This window comes from Microcaecilia unicolor, chromosome 6, assembly GCF_901765095.1.
Source record: "Microcaecilia unicolor chromosome 6, aMicUni1.1, whole genome shotgun sequence".
Classification (NCBI taxonomy): domain Eukaryota; kingdom Metazoa; phylum Chordata; class Amphibia; order Gymnophiona; family Siphonopidae; genus Microcaecilia; species Microcaecilia unicolor.
In genome coordinates this window covers 155,644,873-155,666,027 of record NC_044036.1, presented here as the reverse complement: position 1 = coordinate 155,666,027, position 21,155 = coordinate 155,644,873, and the positions used below count along the sequence as shown (strand labels likewise).

The following is a 21,155-nucleotide window of genomic DNA, read 5'->3' as shown; positions in this document are numbered from 1 at the left end:
AATTAAAAAATGTATTTGTCCAATAAAATGGTATCATCTTATTTTCCATTTTTTGTTTTATTTCTGTTTGTTAATTTGTAAAGTGGTGATTGGTATTAGTTTTTTTCAAATTTACATCTGCTATCTTTATATTGCACAGTACTAGGGGACATGCATCACTGTTTCTGTGGCGTTGCATTGTATGCAGAATCTGACTTATTGGGGGTTCAGTTTAATTTTTGTCTACATATTTCTGTTTTTAGTTTGTGTTTACTTATTCTATCCTTGGTGAAGTTGTATCTGTGTTCTATGTGAAAAAGAAATGGTGTTGTGTTGGCAGGATCATTTTCACTAATGTCTTGTTTAGTTTTACAATGGGCGTATTGATGTTCTAGTGCTCACTGCAGTTTTTAAGATGCTGCCTTTTCCTAGGTACACCTTTGTTGTGTGACTCGTGGATTATTATTAAAAATAATTTTGTCTTATAGAGGAGGGGGGTGTTAAAAAAATGATAGGCCCCGGGTGTCAAATACACTAGGTATGCCACTGGTCCCACCCGCCCTCAGTTGTCGACCGTCTGCCACCGGGCCGTGCCCCTTGCATTGAAATCACAGTGCCTCTCACCTCCATGTGAAAGCACTGCAGGCAGTAGCCGATCGTCTCCGTTCGGGCCTCCTTCCCTCCCTGTGTCCCGCCCTCGTCTGACGTAACTTCGGCGAGGGCGGGACACAGGGAGGGAAGGAGGCCTGTAGGGAGGTGATCTGCTGCTGCCTGCAGCGCTTTCACACGGAGGTGAGAGGCGCTGTGATTGCAATGCAGGGGCCCAGCCCGGTGGTGGACAGAGGGGGTCGGGTGGAGCTGCGGCAGTGATGACCTCGGGGGGGGGGGGGGGGGGGGGCCCGGGGACGGCCTTGTCCCGGGTCCGGCCCAGTCTCTCGGCGTAAAAGTAAAAGGCTAGGGGTCTTCTGCAATTCAAGCTGTGCAAAAACATATTCACCTTCATGGACATGTAGCCTGGGAAAAAATCTTGGATGACCAACTGACTGGTTAAAGTGGAAATCTGACACCATCAAAGGTAGGAAATTAGAATGCGTGTGCAGTCTCCCTACTGTTAAACATTTTGTATCCAACATTAGAACCACCATAAAAGAGAAAAGTTGATATCCACCCTTACATGGGTCATCCTTGTGCGCTAAGCCCATTTTTCCATCAGCATGTGAGCCCCTAACGCCACTATTTTGCAGGTGGTAGGGACTTACACACTAAACCTGCGCTAATCAGTTAACATGTGGCAATGCCCACATGCTAACTGATTAGTGCAGAACATGCCCACTCTCTGCCCCCAGCGCTACAAAATAAAATGTATTTTTTAGCGTGTGGGTAGCATGCACCAATCCCCAAATTACCACACAATTCCTGAGCTCAACCCATGATAAGGCATTTTTTACTACAGTAAACTCATATTACTGCTTATTGCAAATCTGTAAAAGGGCCCCATGTCATTTAATATTAATTATCAATTATTATTTATTAAACATTTAGGGGCCCTTTTACAGAGTGGCGGTAAGCCCAATGCGGACTTATTGCTCGCTATTTCAGGACTACTGCTGCCCCAACGCTGTCGATGGCTGTAGTCCTGACACATGAGCGCCATTTCCAGGGGAAAAAGAAAACCCCTGGAAATGGTTTGCACAGCAATAACCTGGCAGTAATTGGGGATTGCCGCTCGCTTTCCAGTTACTGCTGGGTTAGTGTGGGAGCCCTTATCGCCACCTGAATGGGTGGCGGTAAGGACTCCCCTTCGCATGGCCATGCAGTATGAGTTGTCTTACCGCATGGTCATGTGTGCCTGGGGTCTTTTTACCCTCTGTGGTAAAAAGGGTCCTGGCATGCGGCAAAAATGGCCCCCGCCACCAGCGCAGGGCCCTTTGTCCCGCAGCTTAAAAGGACCCCATAATTCTTTAATACAAAAAAATATATATATGAATGTGCAGCCGAAGAGAAAATAAATTTGAAGCTCGGAAATTATTAAATGAGTCCCTTCATAGTGCATAAAAGTGCCACAAATAAATCTAAAGCCAATATTTGTTGAGAAACTGAATATTTATACATATATGTGTGTGTGTGTGTGTATATATTAAAAAAGAATTATATATATACACTAGTAAAAAAGGTCCGTTTCTGTTAGAAATGAAACGGGCGCTAGCAAGGTTTTCCTTGGAGTGTACGTTTCAGAAAGAGCGTGTGTGAGAGATGGAGCGTGTGTGTCAGAGAGAAAATGTGAGAGAGAGAGACAGAGACGGAGTGTATGTGTTTGTGCGAGAGAGAGAGTGTGTGAGAGACAGTGTTTGTGTTTCTGTGTGACACTGTGTGTGAGAGAGAGGGACAAAGACAGTGAGTGTATGAGAGTGTATGTGGCAGACAGAGAATGAGTGACTGCGTGTGTGGTGTGAGGAACCCCCTCACCCCCTCCCTCTCCCCTGCCCCCTTGCAGCCAGGCATGTGCAGCGACCCTCCTCTCCCCGTGTTCCCCCTGCAGCCACCCATGCCCATCAACCCTCCTCTCCCCCTGCTGCGTCCTTCCTTTCTCCCCTGTCCCCCCTGCAGCCAGCCATGTCCAGCGACCCTTCTGTCCCCCTGCCCCCCCTGCAGCTACCCATGTCCAGCGACCCTCCTCTCCTGTGCAGCCACCCATGTCTGAGGACACTCCTCTCCTTTTTCCCTGTTCCTCCCCTGTGGCCAGCCATGTCTATCGACCCACCTGTCCCCCCTGATGACCACCAACCCTTCTGTCCCCCTGCCCGCCCTGCAGTGTCCGTCCTGTATCCCCTGTCCCCCTTGCAGGCACCCATGTGGTGTGTGGAGCCCCATCCCTATCTCCCTGTTCCCTGCCCCCCCCTGCAGCCACCCATGTGCAGCGACCCTCCCCTCCCCTCCCCCTGCTTTCTTCCTGCCACCCATGTCCAGTGAGACCCCCCTTCCCCCCCAGCCGGCGCAGCACCCAAAGAAAGCCCCTTGTCCCCCCCCCCTTCGCGCATCATCCGACCCCCCCACCGTGGCATATCACCAAGCCCCTCCCCCCCATCAACCCCCTCGCCACCCGCAACCGCTAATACAAACTGTGTCCGGCGGCTGCTGCTTCTGCTATTCTGCAGCAGCAGCCCGTACATAAAGAAAACCAAAAAAAAAAAAAATCCTCCTAAAACGCACCTCTGTTGAGAAGCATCTCACATTGGCTGAAGTCTCAGCATGCGCTCCTCCTCTCCCCTCTGACGTCTCGGCGTTTCTCCGGGGTCTTCCGGCAGGGGCACTGACGTTGAGGGGAGAGGAGGAGCGGCTGCAAAGACGTCAGCCAATGTGAGATGGTTCTCCACGGAGGTGCGTTTTAGGAGGTTGTTTTTTTGTTTGTTTTCTTTATGTACGGGCTGCTGAATAGAAGCAGCAGCAGCCGCCGGACAGAGTTTGTATTAGCGGTCGCGGGTGGCGAGGCGGTCGATGTGGGGTGGGAGGGGCTTGGTGAAGCGGCGGGGGAGGGTTTGGGTGATGCTGCGAGGAGGGAAGGGGGGTAGGGGTTTTCTGATGCCCCGTTGCACGGGTTGTTGTGGCGATGCGGCGGGGGGGGGCACTTGGAGGTGCACCGTCAAGGCTGTTTGTGTGTGTGTTTGTGTGTGTGTGTTTTTGTTTTTGTGTGTGTGTTTGTGTGTGTGTTTATGTGTGTGTGTGTGTGTGTGCGTTTGTGTGTGTTTATGTGTGTGCGTTTGTGTGTGTGTGTGTTTGTGTGCGTTTATGTGTGTGTGTTTGTGTGTGTTTGTGTGCGTGTGTGTTTATGTGTGTGTGTGTTTGTGTGTGTTTGTGTGTGTGTGTGTTTGTGTGCGTGTGTGTTTGTGTGCGTGTGTGTTTATGTGTGTGTGTGTTTGTGTGTGTTTGTGTGCGTGTGTGTTTGTGTGTTTGTGTGTGTGTTTATGTGTGTGTGTGTTTATGTGTGTGTGTGTGTTTGCGTGTGTGTGTGTTTATGTGTGTGTTTGTATGTATGTGTGTGTGTGTGTGTTTGCATGTGTGTGTGTTTGTTTATGTGTTTGTATGTATGTGTGTGTGTGTTTGCGTGTGTGTTTGTATGTGTGTGTGTGTGTGTTTGCATTTGTGTGTGTGTGTTTGCTTTTGTGTGTGTGTATGTGTTTGCGTGTGTGTTTGTTTCTGTGTGTGTTTGTTTCTGTGTGTGTGTGTTTCTGTGTGTGTGTGTTTTTGTGTGTGTGTGTGTTTGCGTTTGTGTGTGTGTGTGTGGGGGGGGGGGGGGTTGCGGGTGGCTTTTGTGGTCGTGTGGTTTGGGAGTTTGCCAACAGTCTGTAGCGATTCCTAGGCAGGGGGAGGAGTACGGAAACACTCCCCCTGCCTGGGTCGTTGTTTGTTGGAGGGGGTTGCCAGTTGGTAGGGATGCCTTTATGGATCCCTTTACTCTCTGTGCTCCGCCCTCGAGGGCGGGGCAGAGAGACATGGTGAGTTGGATGGCTTCACCACCATGAACTTACGAACTGTTTAGGGATTTTGCAGATGGCTTCAGCAGGTTGTCTTCAGAATGTTGATGTAGCGTTTTATGTACAGATGGGGCGTGGCTGAGGGCGGGTCTATGAGTGAGGGTGACTGGTCCTAGCCTATGAAGACTACAGGATTTTTGTGCTTCTCTGCCTTGGAGTGAGCTTCAGAACGTTCAAGGTGGGATTTATATATATACTAGTAAAAAAGGCCCGTTTCTGACACATATGAAACGGGCGCTAGCAAGGTTTTCCTCATAATGTGTATGTTTTGGAGAGTGTATGTGAGAGTGACTGTGTGTGATATAGAGTGTGAAAGTGTGAGTGTGTGTGTGTGTGTGTGTGTGAGAGAGAGAGTGAGTCTGGGTGTGAGCGTGTCTGTGAGAGAGTGTGTGTGTGAGAATGAGAGTGTGTGCAATTGCGTATGGGAGACACAGTGTGATAGAGAGAGAGAGAGTGTGTTTCACACAGATACAGTGTGTGCGTGAATGACAGTGTGTGTGAGGCACAGATTGTCTGTGAGACTGAGTGTATGAGACCAAGCGAGTATGTAAGTGACTGTGTGACACATAGAGAGTGAATGTGATACAATGTGAGACATAGAGTGTATGAGAGTGAGAGACAGAAACACATTGTCTGTGAGAGAGAGAGTGTATGTGTGTGTGACAGAGATACCTCCCTCCCTCCCTCTCTCTCTATGGTGTCAGGCCCCCCTCTTTCTCTGGTGTCTGAGATTGCTGCCACTGCACCTAAGCAATTGGTGTGCTGGAGGAGAGGAAGAGAGAGAGAGAGTGTGTGTGTGTGGGGTGGGGGGGATGTGTTGGAGGGGTTCAGCTTGGAAGAAGAGGGGTGTGGGGGATTCTGGATGCGCTGCCAGATGAAAGTAAGTGAGTATGTGTGTGTGTGTGTGGGGGGGGGGGGTTCAGGAAGCAATGGCAGATGACAGAGTGAGGGAGTGTGTGTGTGTGTGTGTGTGTGGGGGGGGCAGGGGGTACAGGAAGCGCTGCCAGATGAGAGAGTGAGTGTGTGTGTATGGGGTTTCATGAAGCGCTCCCATCCTTGAACCCCCTCCCCACCTCAGTCCCCTTCTCTCATTCAAGAACCCCCTCCCCAGTCTCTCCCATCCAAAAACCCCAGTCCCCTCCCCACCCGTCCCCTTCTCCAATCCGAGAACCCCCTCCCCAGTGTCTCCCATCCAAAAACCCCAGTGCCCTTCCCACCCGTCCCCTTCAAGCATCCAAGAACCCCCTCCCCCATCCTTGAACCCCCTCCCCACCTCAGTCTCCTTCTCCCATTCAAGAACCCCCTCCCCAGTCTCTCCCATCCAAAAACCCCAGTCCCCTCCCCACTCGTCCTCTTCAAGTATCCAAGAACCCCCTCCCCACCTCAGTCCCCTTCTCCCATTCAAGAATCCCAGTCCTCTCCCCATCCGTCCCCTTCTCCCATCCGAGAACCCCCTCCCCAGTCTCTCCCATCCAAGAACCCCAGTCCCCTCCCCACCCGTCCCCTTCAACTATCCAAGAACCCCCTCCCCACCCCCTTCTGCTTCTCCCATCCATGAACCCCTCCCACCTCAGTCTCCTTCCCATTTGAGAACCCCCTCCCCCCACCCTTCTCCCATCTGAGTCCCTCCCCACCTATCAGCTCCATTCTCCTGCCGCCCAGGCCCACCACCCTCACTGCCTTAAAAAAAAACCCAATTTGAAGCACTGGAGTAACAGGCAGCAGCGCCTCGCGTCTGCCCTTCTACTAAAAATCTCTTCCACGACGTCATTGGGCCTTCCCACATTGAGTCCCACCCGCCCTCGCGGTAATTGGAAGTTACCTGAGGAGGGCGGGACTCAATGTGGGAAGGCCCAATGACGTCGTCGAAGAGATTTTTAGTAGAAGGGCAGACGCGAGGCGCTGCTGCCTGTTACTCCAGCGCTTCAAATTGGGTTTTAAAGGCAGGACAGCGCCGGGAGCGGACTCACAGCACCCCCCACCCGCTGACATCTGGGGCGGAGCGCCCCCACCACGTCGCCGTCGCGCGTTGCTGAACTTGGGAGGGAGGGAGAGTGGTGCTCGGGCGGTTGGGGCGGGGCTACCTGAGGCGCGCGGCGCGGTTGGTAGCCAGCGTTTCCTTGGCAGGGGGAGGAGTAGGGAAACACGCTCCGCGTGTTTCCCTACTCCTCCCCTTCCTTGATGCGGTCCCTGCTTTCATTTTTCTGTTGGTTTTCCGCCCTCGACGTCATGACGTTTGACGCGAGGGCGGGGCAGCAAGTCGTTCAGTGGCTTCACCACCACGAACTTACGAACCGTTTTGGGAGTCTGAGTGACTTCAGAACGTTGTCCTCAGAACGTTGAGGGTGCCTTTTATTATATTAGATATATATATACACATACATATATCTGTAGAATCTATAATCGATGAATACTCAAAAGAGTGTTCCTTCAATTCACAACACCAGTACCAATATGATCATGTTTTGATGACTCAAGTTCTCATCAGGGAACTCAATCTAAGATGACTTTTTCATCACATAAAGCAAACGGTCTTCAAAGAACACATCATCATGCCAGTGTGTGTGTACTTTTACCCCAGTCGGAATTTTGTAACAGCCCATTCACATGCGTATGTAGCTACTTATGTGAGAAAATGGTTTTACACTGATTTTTATGGGCAATTGTAAATTTGTATATGTAGAGAGTAAGCCCACGCTAGAAGTAATTTTTCAATGGGGTTTTACTGCCCCAAAGTTTTACTAATAAACATCTTCGAAATATCTGCTTTGTGACAGCTATTTTTTTTTCCACCATTCACTCTCTAGCAGCCAAGAACAAGTTGGGTGAAATAAACCTTCCACTTTTACTCTGGCTTACAAATCATAAAATGTTTTGGAGGTAAAGATTCTCATCTAGTCATTATGACTCAGATAGGAGCTGGAAGTAAATAATGCTCAATGTAAAGATTAGAAGCACAACTAATTTTTATCCTTTAGTTTGTGTTTGTAGAGATGTTAGCTGATGACAGTGGGAGATACAGTTTGTACAGCCTAAGATAACATGTGCTGTCCTAGAGAGGGTTAGTATTTAACAATACTAAGAGAATTATATGCTTAGAAAAAAAAGTTGCATGTTGTTCCTCTAATCTAAGTGAATCAACTCATGATTAAACAGAGTAGCACAATGATATGAATAAAGAAACAAAATGTGATAAACAGATATTGATATTTTATTTATAAAATACCTATATCTATCTGTTCAGCTCAGCTTCTCTGTTGGACAAGAAAAAAAAAGAAAAAGAGAAATAAGCAGGGCTAATTATGCAAATTTTCTGGTCTTCCTTCCCTACCCTCTTACCATCTGACAACTTGAAAACCTATCATGTCACTTCTTCAGGAATAGCTCTATTGTCCAAAACTTTGGTAGCTGAGTGGGATCCTGAAAAGAATATTTTATGCCATGACATACAATGATACATGTACAAGGAAAGCACAATTTGAATGTAGCCTCCAAAGAGATTCATCAGCATTCAGCAAGAGAAAGGCATCTCAGCTGACATTCTCTAACTATGGGGGTCCTTTACTAAGCTGTGGTAGCGTTTTTAGCTCACGGTAGAAATCAGCTGGCGTTTACTGCCAGCTGATTTCTACTGTGAGCTAAAAATACTACCATGGCTTAGCAAATTTTTTATTTATTTTTATTTATTTATAGCATTTGTATCCCACATTATCCCACCTTTTTGCAGGCTCAATGTGGCTTACAATTCATCGTGGATGCTGAATATAGAAAAGAATTTACATTTGGTTTTACAACAGGTATTGGTGCATGGTGGAGAGATACATGGTAATGGAAGTAGAAAAGAATAGACATTTGTGTTAGCAGAGGTTTTATGTGTATGATGGTGAGATACTTGATAGTGTTAAAGTTATGGGCATTAGGTACATGATAGTGAGAGCAAAAGGCATTAGAGAACGTTCCTGGATCTCTTAAAGAAAGCGAATGCTACATACCTGTAGAAGGTATTCTCCGAGGACAGCAGGCTGATTGTTCTCACTGATGGGTGACGTCCACGGCAGCCCCTCCAATCGGAATCTTCACTAGCAAAGTCCTTTGCTAGCCCTCGCGCGCCCGCGCACCGCGCATGCGCGGCCGTCTTCCCGCCCGAAACCGGCTCGAGCCGGCCAGTCTCGTATGTAGCAAAAGAGAAACAAGGGAAGACAACTCCAAAGGGGAGGCGGGCGGGTTTGTGAGAACAATCAGCCTGCTGTCCTCGGAGAATACCTTCTACAGGTATGTAGCATTCGCTTTCTCCGAGGACAAGCAGGCTGCTTGTTCTCACTGATGGGGTATCCCTAGCCCCCAGGCTCACTCAAAACAACAACCATGGTCAATTGGGCCTCGCAACGGCGAGGACATAACTGAGATTGACCTAAAAAATTTACCAACTAACTGAGAGTGCAGCCTGGAACAGAACAAACAGGGCCCTCGGGGGGTGGAGTTGGATCCTAAAGCCCAAACAGGTTCTGAAGAACTGACTGCCCAAACCGACTGTCGCGTCGGGTATCCTGCTGCAGGCAGTAATGAGATGTGAATGTGTGGACAGATGACCACGTTGCAGCTTTGCAAATTTCTTCAATGGAGGCTGACTTCAAGTGGGCTACCGACGCAGCCATGGCTCTAACATTATGAGCCGTGACATGACCCTCAAGAGCCAGCCCCGCCTGGGCGTAAGTGAAGGAAATGCAATCTGCTAGCCAATTGGATATGGTGCGTTTCCCCACAGCCACTCCCCTCCTATTGGGATCAAAAGAAACAAACAATTGGGCGGACTGTCTGTTGGGCTGTGTCCGCTCCAGGTAGAAGGCCAATGCTCTCTTGCAGTCCAATGTGTGCAGCTGACGTTCAGCAGGGCAGGAATGAGGACGGGGAAAGAATGTTGGCAAGACAATTGACTGGTTCAGATGGAACTCCGACACGACCTTTGGCAAGAACTTAGGGTGAGTGCGGAGGACTACTCTGTTATGATGAAATTTGGTGTAGGGGGCCTGGGCTACCAGGGCCTGAAGCTCACTGACTCTACGAGCTGAAGTAACTGCCACCAAGAAAATGACCTTCCAGGTCAAGTACTTCAGATGGCAGGAATTCAGTGGCTCAAAAGGAGGTTTCATCAGCTGGGTGAGAACGACATTGAGATCCCATGACACTGTAGGAGGCTTGACAGGGGGCTTTGACAAAAGCAAACCTCTCATGAAGCGAACAACTAAAGGCTGTCCTGAGATCGGCTTACCTTCCACACGGTAATGGTATGCACTAATCGCACTAAGGTGAACCCTTACAGAGTTGGTCTTGAGACCAGACTCAGACAAGTGCAGAAGGTATTCAAGCAGGGTCTGTGTAGGACAAGAGCGAGGATCTAGGGCCTTGCTGTCACACCAGACGGCAAACCTCCTCCATAGAAAGAAGTAACTCCTCTTAGTGGAATCTTTCCTGGAAGCAAGCAAGATGCGGGAGACACCCTCTGACAGACCCAAAGAGGCAAAGTCTACGCTCTCAACATCCAGGCCGTGAGAGCCAGGGACCGGAGGCTGGGATGCAGAAGAGCCCCTTCGTCCTGCGTGATGAGGGTCGGAAAACACTCCAATCTCCACGGTTCTTCGGAGGATAACTCCAGAAGAAGAGGGAACCAGATCTGACGCGGCCAAAAAGGAGCAATCAGAATCATGGTGCCTCGGTCTTGCTTGAGTTTCAACAAAGTCTTCCCCACCAGAGGAATGGGAGGATAAGCATACAGCAGGCCCTCCCCCCAATCCAGGAGGAAGGCATCCGATGCCAGTCTGCCGGGGGCCTGAAGCCTGGAACAGAACTGAGGGACTTTGTGGTTTGCTCGAGATGCGAAGAGATCCATCAAGGGGGTGCCCCACGCTTGGAAGATCTGGCGCACCACTCTGGAGTTGAGCGACCACTCGTGAGGTTGCATAATCCTGCTCACCCTGTCGGCCAGACTGTTGTTTACGCCTGCCAGATATGTGGCTTGGAGCACCATGCCGTGATGGCGAGCCCAGAGCCACATGCTGACGGCTTCCTGACACAGGGGGCGAGATCCGGTGCCCCCCTGCTTGTTGATGTAATACATGGCAACCTGGTTGTCTGTCTGAATTTGGATAATTTGGTGGGACAGCTGATCTCTGAAAGCCTTCAGAGCGTTCCAGATCGCTCGCAACTCCAGAAGATTGATCTGTAGATCGCGTTCCTGGAGGGACCAGCTTCCTTGGGTGTGAAGCCCATCGACATGAGCTCCCCATCCCAGGAGAGACGCATCCGTGGTCAGCACTTTTTGTGGCTGAGGAATTTGGAAAGGACGTCCCAGAGTCAAATTGGGCCAAACCGTCCACCAATACAGGGATTCGAGAAAACTCGTGGACAGGTGGATCACGTCTTCTAGATCCCCAGCAGCCTGAAACCACTGGGAAGCTAGGGTCCATTGAGCAGATCTCATGTGAAGGCGGGCCATGGGAGTCACATGAACTGTGGAGGCCATGTGGCCCAGCAATCTCAACATCTGCCGAGCTGTGATCTGCTGAGACGCTCGCACCCGCGAGACGAGGGACAACAAGTTGTTGGCTCTCGCCTCTGGGAGATAGGCGCGAGCCGTCCGAGAATCCAGCAGAGCTCCTATGAATTCGAGTCTCTGTACTGGGAGAAGGTGGGACTTTGGGTAATTTATCACAAACCCCAGCAGCTCCAGGAGGCGAATAGTCATCTGCATGGACTGCAGGGCTCCTGCCTCGGACGTGTTCTTCACCAGCCAATCGTCGAGATATGGGAACACGTGCACCTCCAGCCTGCGAAGTGCTGCTGCTACTACAGCCAAGCACTTTGTGAACACCCTGGGCGCAGAGGCGAGCCCAAAGGGTAGCACACAGTACTGGAAGTGACGTGTGCCCAGCTGAAATCGCAGATACTGTCTGTGAGCTGGCAGTATCGGGATGTGTGTGTAGGCATCCTTCAAGTCCAGAGAGCATAGCCAATCGTTTTCCTGAATCATGGGAAGTAGGGTGCCCAGGGAAAGCATCCTGAACTTTTCTTTGACCAGATATTTGTTCAGGGCCCTTAGGTCTAGGATGGGACGCATCCCCCCTGTTTTCTTTTCCACAAGGAAGTACCTGGAATAGAATCCCAGCCCTTCTTGCCCGGATGGCACAGGCTCGACCGCATTGGCGCTGAGAAGGGCGGAGAGTTCCTCTGCAAGTACCTGCTTGTGCTGGAAGCTGTAAGACTGAGCTCCCGGTGGACAATTTGGAGGTTTTGAGGCCAAATTGAGGGTGTATCCTTGCCGGACTATTTGGAGAACCCACTGATCGGAGGTTATGAGAGGCCACCTTTGGTGAAAAGCTTTCAACCTCCCCCCGACCGGCAGGTCGCCCGGCACTGACACTTGTATGTCGGCTATGCTCTGCTGGAGCCAGTCAAAAGCTCGCCCCTTGCTTTTGCTGGGGAGCCGCGGGGCCTTGCTGAGGCGCACGCTGCTGACGAGAGCGAGCGCGCTGGGGCTTAGCCTGGGCCGCAGGCTGTCGAGAAGGAGGATTGTACCTACGCTTGCCAGAAGAGTAGGGAACAGTCCTCCTTCCCCCAAAAAATCTTCTACCTGTAGAGGTAGATGCTGAAGGCTGCCGGCGGGAGAACTTGTCGAATGCGGTATCCCGCTGGTGGAGATGCTCTACCACCTGCTCGACCTTCTCTCCAAAAATATTGTCCGCACGGCAAGGCGAGTCCGCAATCCGCTGCTGGAGTCTATTCTCTAGGTCGGAGGCACGCAGCCATGAGAGCCTGCGCATCACCACACCTTGAGCAGCGGCCCTGGACGCAACATCAAAGGTGTCATACACCCCTCTGGCCAGGAATTTTCTGCACGCCTTCAGCTGCCTGACCACCTCCTGAAAAGGCTTGGCTTGCTCAGGGGGAAGAGCATCAACCAAGCCCGCCAACTGCCGCACATTGTTCCGCATGTGTATGCTCGTGTAGAGCTGGTAAGACTGGATTTTGGCCACGAGCATAGAGGAATGGTAGGCCTTCCTCCCAAAGGAGTCTAAGGTTCTAGAGTCTTTGCCCGGGGGCGCCGAAGCATGCTCCCTAGAACTCTTAGCCTTCTTTAGGGCCAGATCCACAACTCCAGAGTTGTGAGGCAACTGAGTGCGCATCAGCTCTGGGTCCCCATGGATCCGGTACTGGGACTCGATCTTCTTGGGGATGTGGGGATTACTTAGTGGCTTGGTCCAGTTCGCAAGCAATGTGGACGCTTCCTTAGGTGGAGAAGGATAGTCCAGGAGCTCAAACATTTCAGCCCTGGGCTCGTCCTCCACAACCACCGGGAAGGGGATGGCCGTAGACATCTCCCGGACAAAGGAAGCAAAAGACAGACTCTCGGGAGGAGAAAGCTGTCTCTCAGGAGAGGGAGTGGGATCGGAAGGAAGACCCTCAGACTCCTCGTCAGAGAAATATCTGGGGTCTTCTTCCTCTTCCCACGAGGCCTCACCCTCGGTGTCAGACACAAGTTCACGGACCTGTGTCTGCAACCTCGCCCGGCTCGACTCCGTGGAGCCACGTCCACGATGGGGGCGTCGAGAGGTAGACTCCCTCGCCCGCATCGGCGAAGCTCCCTCCGCCGACGTAGTCGGGGAGCCTTCCTGGGAGGTGGCCGCACGCGGTACCGACGTCGGGGACCTCACCCCGGGCGATGGGCCAGCCGGCGCCACGCTCGACGGTACCGGAGGCGCAAGCACCGCCGGTACCGGAGGGGTAGGGCGCAACAGCTCTCCCAGAATCTCTGGGAGAACGGCCCGGAGGCTCTCGTTCAGAGCGGCTGCAGAGAAAGGCATGGAGGCCGATGCAGGCGTCGACGTCAGAACCTGTTCCGGGCGTGGAGGCTGTTCAGGGCTGTCCAGAGTGGAGCGCATCGACACCTCCTGAACAGAGGGTGAGCGGTCCTCTCGGTGCCGATGCCTGCTGGGTGCCGACTCCCTCGGCGACCCAGAGCTCTCGGTGCCGACGCGGGGAGGAGACCGGTGTCGATGCTTCTTCGATTTCTTCCGAAGCATGTCACCGGAGCTCCCCGGCACCGATGAGGAGGACGTAGAATCCATCCGTCGCTTCCTCGGGGCCGAGGTCGAAGCAGGTCGATCCCGGGGGGGCTGTACCGCAGGAGCCCTCAGGGTAGGGGGAGACCCACCCGAAGGCTCACCGCCACCAGCAGGGGAATGGACAGCCCTCACCTGCACTCCTGACGATGCACCACCGTCCGACGACATCAGGAGACGAGGTCCCGGTACCACCGACGTCGATGCAGCTATCCGATGTCTCGGCGCCGATGCAGAGGGCCGATGCCTCGATGCACTCGATGCACTGGCGGCCGAGGATGAAGGTCTGGACGCTGATGACATCGATGCACTCGATGACCCCGGTGCCGATGCCGACGAAAGACCCGAGAACAAAACGTTCCACTGGGCCAATCTCGCTATCTGAGTTCGCCTTTGTAACATTGAACACAGACTACAGTTCTGAGGACGGTGCTCGGCCCCCAGACACTGAAGACACGAAGAGTGCCTATCAGTGAGCGAGATTACCCGGGCGCACTGGGTGCACTTCTTGAAGCCGCTGGAAGGCTTCGATGTCATGGGCGGAAAAATCACGCCGGCGAAATCAAAATCTGAAATGACGAATTTGAGCACCAAAACTTTAAGGGAGAAAAATCTCGACCGAGGCCGAAAAGAGGCCTACCCCGACGACGAAAGAAAACTTACCGGGGCAAAAACTGGAAATACGGGAAGGGGCAAACGAAACCCAAGGGGGTTTTCGGAGCACTTTCCGAACGAAAAGAGAACTTTTCCGAAGAAAAACACGTCGATTAAGATAACGGACGCGCGAGGTCGACTCTCCGGGGCTCGACACGGCAAAAACACAGCCGTACCGAGTGCGGACGAAAGAAGACTGGCCGGCTCGAGCCGGTTTCGGGCGGGAAGACGGCCGCGCATGCGCGGTGCGCGCGGGCGCGCGAGGGCTAGCAAAGGACTTTGCTAGTGAAGATTCCGATTGGAGGGGCTGCAGTGGACGTCGCCCATCAGTGAGAACAAGCAGCCTGCTTGTCCTCGGAGAATGTAGTGTTACGCGTGTTGTCCATTGTGATATATTTTGTCGAAGAGATAGGTTTTCAGGAGTTTGCGGAAATTGGTCATTTCGTAGACCGTTTTTAGATTTCGTGGCAGTGTGTTCCAGAGCTGTGTGCTTGTATAAGAGAAGGTTGATGCATGCATTGATTTGTATTTCACACCTTTACAATTGGGAGGGTGAAGGTTGCGTTAAGGGCTCTGGCTGGTTTTAGATGCTCGTTGGTTTCAGTTTTATCGCATGCCCTTTTCCCGTCACATTAAAACAAAAAATTTTTTGCAGACGCCAGAAAAACTGGCCCAGTGTGCGCCTAATATACGCGCCTACACTGCCGCAGGCCACTTTTCCCCATGGCTTAGTAAAAGGGCCCCTTAGAGATTAATTCTACAACAGGGCACATACTCAAGGAGCCAGTTATGGCATCTTTTTCTAGACTATTCTACTGTATAAAGAAAAGTAGATGCCTACATTTTAAAAAAGAATACTAGTCAAGTGGCCAAAAGTATGCTTGCATTTAAGCAGCGAGTATGTTCACCTGCCTGTACATGTGTTTTAACACATTTAGGTACAGGCAGTAGATGTGTTAAAACACGTGTATCTTATAGTATGCTACAATTTATATGCGTACTTGTGTGCTCACTACTACTACTACTTGACATTTCTATAGCGCTACTAGGGTTACGCAGCGCTGTACATTTTAACAAAAAAGGACAGTCCCTGCTCAAAGGAGCTTACAATCTAAAGGACGAAATGACAAGTTGGGCAGTCTAGATTTCTTGAATAGTGGTTAGGTGGTTAGGCAGTCTAGATTTCTTGAATAGTGGTTAGGTGCCAAAGGCGACATTGAAGAGATGGGCTTTGAGCAAGGATTTGAAGATGGGCAGGGAGGGGGCCTGGTGTATGGGCTCAGGGAGTTTATTCCAAGCATGGGGTGAGGCGAGGCAGAAAGGGCGGAGCCTGGAGTTGGCGGTGGTGGAGAAGGGTACTGAAAGGAGGGATTTGTCTTGAGAGCGGAGGTTACGGGTAGGAACGTAAGGGGAGATGAGGGTAGAGAGGTAAGGAGGGGCTACAGATCGAGTGCATTTGTAGGTTAGAAGGAGAAGCTTGAACTGTATGCGGTACCTGATCGGAAGCCAGTGAAGTGATTTGAGGAGAGGGGTGATGTGAGTATATTGGTCAACCCATGCTCTGCTCAAATTCTGCTAATTTGCAATACCACCCACAAAGTACAAATCATCAAATCATGATGCACATTTTCTGCTAGTCATCATTCTATAAGAGATCATTTAAGAGCCTAAGTAGCCAACTGCGCACATAAAGTGAAGTTACTTACCTATTGCAGGTCTGAGGACACATTTCCACTTATGGGTGATGTCATTCAATAGAGCCTGGTGCAGATGTGCTCCCTAGCTTCTAAATATAGGAACTTTTGGGAACTAGACCACAAATGAAGTCTAGTACAATAGCTGATAGAATGCAACACCTAGGGGAGGAGGGTGAGTACATGGAAATATGTGTCCTGCTGTCCTCGGAGAACAGCTGCTACAGGTGAGTAGCTTTGCTTTCTCCAAGGACAAGCAGGACACCACATTTCCACATATGGGAGTCCATAGCTACCAGGCTGACTCAAACAAAAGTGGGAAATAGACTTAGGGCCTGCAACAAGTAAAGGCCAATAGGATCAAACAGAACACATTAATGTAACTGTTCTGTTCTTTACAGGTAGGTGTACAGGTAGGTGGGGTCTGGGTGGGGCATGGTCAGGACACATGTAACTTATAAAATAAGTTACATGTGTATCTGTAACATTTAGCCATGAGCATTTACAATAGCTCTATCACTGGTGTTAAGTGGTGATGCCTAACTACCTAGGCGTGTATATACCTGTTTCCTTATTGTTCCTCCAGACCAGTCCAGACATGTGGGTATATGGATTTACATCAGGAGATGGAAACAAGAGAACCACTAACTTCTTAATGTTATGGTATAACTATCCAGTTCAGCCCACATCCAGCTGGTATTTCTTCAGCAAATGATGAGTAATCCTGAGCAGTCTAGATCTGGTCTGGTAGGCCCAAGGAGGTTTAATCAACAGGAGATGGTGGGAGTATGCTTGGCTTATAATCTGGCCTGAAGCCAGTAGGTGGAGTTTGCCGCCATATTGAGTCACTCAAAACAATAGCAAATGCTTATTACAAATAAGGACTGCCTATGTGTGGCTTGAGGTGGACCAACAGTTTTCAGCTCCAAAAAGGGGGCATGGCCATGGTAGAGTTATGGGTACTGTTCTCTCTAAGCTGAGCGGAGTCCTACAACTGCATTGCTGCCAGTGGGGGGTGGTGCTTCAATATGGGGTTATCAATTGCTAGGGGAAATGTGATAGTGAAACAACACCCCCCACTGTCAGGACTGTAGGTGGAGGACTCCCACTCAGCTTAAGGGGGATTTGTGCCTAATTTAGACGTGAGGATTTACCCCAGTGTTTACCTGGGGTAAATCCTTGCATCTAAAATTAGGTGCTGATCCTGGCGCTAAGTGTATTCTATAAATGGTGCCTAACGTTCAGTGCCATTTATATAATAGCATTTAGCATGGGGTTTATTTGTGCTATTAATAGAATTTGGTCCAGGATAGATAACTAAATATATAAGACCCTTTGAATACTGACCCATTTATATTTGTTATAGGTGCATTATATAAACTAACGTACCGTCTTCCTCTGGAGTACCCTGGGGCTTCAATTTCATGGTGAAAATCTTTCGTAGCTTACAGTTAGCTGAAACAATGATTCCATCCAAAGACTGGAAAACAGCTCCTCTAAATATCCCACTGGTAAATGCCACCAAGTCAATACACAAATTGCACCACTTAAAGAAAAACAAGTAGGCATAAGGGACAGACAATATCATAATATTAAAAACGTATAACCAGATGATAGCTTGTTCCCCTGAACATTTATAATAGATTTTGGGGGAGGGGTAACCACACCTACTTTATAAGATCTATGTGTAGGCATGTCTAGGGATATAGTTTGGGCAGAAGTGGAGCAAAATTGCAAGCTACAAATGTATTTTATAAAATATACATGTATATGCACAGAGTACAAATACATTTGCTTTGGAGCAGGTATAAATGTGTAAGAGAATATATTTACACTTCTTCTGTAGTAGGTGAAATAGGGGCATGCACATCTGCTGCATTTTATACATAGACTTTATAAAATATATATATATATATATATATATATATATATATATATATATATATATATATATATATATATATATATAAAGTATGTGCACAAAATGCAATTCTTTCCTTTCAGTCACCTATTTTAACACACATACAAGTATTCATGAATTCTACCTAAATGCATATTTTTATGAATGTATACCCTGGATAATTTTATAATGGCCTATATGTTTCCCTAAAATACCATTTTTAGACACAGAAATCCTTTATAAAATTACCCCCAATGTTCGTAAGTCTACAATTTAGGGACCCTTTTACTAAGCTGTGTAAGCGTCTACGGGCACCCAACACGTGCCAAAATGGAGTTGCCACCCAGCAACTGCGTGGTTCTTGCAATAATTTCATTTCTGGCGTGCGTCCAATATGTGTGTCCAAAAAATAATTTTTATTTTTGGACACGCGTCAAGTGGCATTTGATGTGCATAGGTCATTACCCGCACCTACACTACCGTAAGCCATTTTTCAGCGCACTTTAGTAAAAGGACCCCTAAGTGAATAAAGCCATAGATTTGACATGAGCAAAGAATCAAACCCCCAATATTCAAAGTTATTCAACCAGCCAGATATGCTGCTGACTGGTTAAATAGCATATCGGCACCTAACTGCTAATATTCAGTGGAAGATAACTGGTTTTCTCCACTGAATATTGCCAGTTAGCACCTAGTGCATAACCGGCTATATCGTGCAACTTATCTGGTTAGGTGCTGATATTCATCACCTAATCAGATAAGTTTAGTTGTGAAATAAAACCACATAAATAGGTGTCCTATATTAAATCCAATAAAAAGTTGACTGATTAGCGTTGAATATCGACATAACCGGTTAACTTTTTAGCAATTAAAAAACTCTTGGATATTCAATGCTGGTCGCCGGAATGGCATGGTATTGAATATTCAGGTTTAATGCCAGCGGTGGACAGCAAAAGCGCTGCTTGCCGCCGGCTGAATATCGGGCCCAAAGTTTTTATTATTGCAGCAGCTGATGAATGCCATATGTTTTAGATCTGTTTATTTTCATGAAAAAAGAAAAAGAAATAGACACACAGGAAAAAAAAATCTCTGAATGCCCTGCATTTTTGCTGCCAGACCTGCTTATATGAGGCCACTGGGCAGAATAAATTGCTTTCTTTTTTTCATGAATACAACTTTTTCTTCCACATCCCCCATTCTGATGTACAGCTTGTCTCCCTTGTTAATATAGCTAAAAGAACTATACAAATGAAATAACATTGCTATTGGCTATACCTTGCTGATTTGAAGGATTTCAGAATTGTACTTCTAAAATAAACCTACTTCAATTGGTTAAGCACTACAGAGTGCCTGGTAGGGGCCTATCCTATAAATGCTGGCACATCTTTTCTTTATGAACTACTAGCCTAACTGGGCATATACGCACTTAACAGTTGGGTGTGAACGTTACGCCAGCCACAGAATTGGTGCAAATGTTAACCCTTAAGTGTTGCAGATAAGCATGTAACTTACAGCATCCTATAAGTTATCTGCATAAATTTGAGACCTACCCAAGCTCCACCCATATGTATATTCCCCTTGCAAAATACATGCTGTGTAAGTTAAGCAATATATACAGAATAACTCTTACATGGAATTTGGCAACTATGTGTGTAATTAGTGTGTTAATATTAGTGCCTATGTTATTGCATTATCCCCTACACAGATTTACTTAAACTCTGACTTTTCCAAAGTTTTCCTCACATGGAACAAGAGAAAGACCTTGATAAATCAGACTCTTCGCATTTAAGAAATGTGTAGACACACAGTTAAAATGTTCAGCAACATTTTAAACTTTTGGATTCAAGAGACACTCACAATTTTGCGTCTAATGATAAAGAGAGGAATTTTTGCATGAAGAGGGGTTGAAGATAATTCTTTGTGGACTGTTGATAAATATAATCTTCTTTTGATGTTTCCTAAATCAGTTATCCTGTAATAAATGAGACAATAAGGATCCTTGTCAATTTGATCACCACACCCTTTATAAAAGCATGGGAATCTCTCTCTCTCTTTATATATATATATATATATATATATATATATATATATATGCTTTCAAATGACAATTTTAACAATCACACTACATCTTTCATATGATAGATAATGAGATTTCTTTCCTAGATTCAAACTTAGCGGCTATAAGCCTTCCTATATAGAATCACTTTACATGCTAATTTTTATTTTCAGCACCTTGCATTAGATTTCAAAAGACCCTCAGCCTATGAAAGAATTCAATTTGTAAGAACTGTGAAACCACTAGCCTTTAATAATCATGCCTTTTTCAGCCATTTAAGTGTGTGTTATCTTGGGACACACTATCATTTACTAAATGGAGAAACAGTATGGGCCTTCATTGTCCAAAAAGATGCGCCTGTCATTTTATATAAGCTCTTTCTCTCTAAAAGACAGATACAAAACACTGTATGTCACTTTTACTTCTTGAGTGTATATCTCTAAACCTAAATTATAATACATGTTTTTTTGCTCACTATTCAGTTCAGTCTCAATTCTAAAGTCATATGTTTCTAACAGATGCAGACCACAGCCATAATCGCACAGATAAGGCTTATTTAATACAGTTATTTACCTGTAGCAGGTGTTCTCTGAGAACAGTAGGATAGGAATCCTCACATATGGGTGACATCTGACAGAGCCCCCATGAGAAATATTTCCACAACATTGTTCCCGAACTTTTCAGAAGTGCCTCACCATGCATGCATGCATGCATGCATGCATGAATGCCTGTTCCCATCTGCCGCTGTGGTACAGGACCCCCTCAGTTCATTGCAAGCTTTAAGAATACCACTCCTTGGGGAGGAGAGTAGATTGTGAGGATTCTTATCCTGGTGTCCTTGGAAAAAACCTGCTACAGGTAAATAACTGAAAGCAAAATAGATTTTATTTATTTATGCATCCTTGAATCCCACTATTATCCAAAAACAAGTTTCGGTTCAATGTGGCTTACAATTTACAGTTAGGCGAAGTTACACTAGTGTATTACAGTTACAAAGTGGTATGAGACAATCGGTTCCATTTTTTTATTTAACTACAGAATTTTTTGAAAAGGTAAGTCTTCAGTTCTTTTCTGAATTGCAGATAATTAGTAATGCTTCTTGTAGCCTTGGGTATTAAGTTCTACCATTTGGATCCCAGGTAACTAAATCCAGCCGTGTATATGGTTTTGTAAGTTATGTTTTTACAGTTGGGTAAATGAAGAAGTAAGTAGTTTCTCGTTTCT

General features: G+C 48.0%; 1 protein-coding gene across 1 annotated transcript in view; it reads right to left on the bottom strand.

The window, feature by feature from the left end:
- The window catches only part of C6H3orf67 (chromosome 6 C3orf67 homolog), a 223,410-nt gene that overhangs the window by 168,790 nt on the left and 33,465 nt on the right, over positions 1 to 21,155 (bottom strand). The window contains exons 5-6 of the mRNA XM_030206446.1: positions 19,733 to 19,847; positions 17,365 to 17,521 (exon numbers count right to left, since the gene is read on the bottom strand). Of these exons, the coding sequence (XP_030062306.1) occupies positions 17,365 to 17,521; positions 19,733 to 19,847 (272 nt within the window). The remainder of the gene's footprint in view (positions 1 to 17,364; positions 17,522 to 19,732; positions 19,848 to 21,155) is intronic.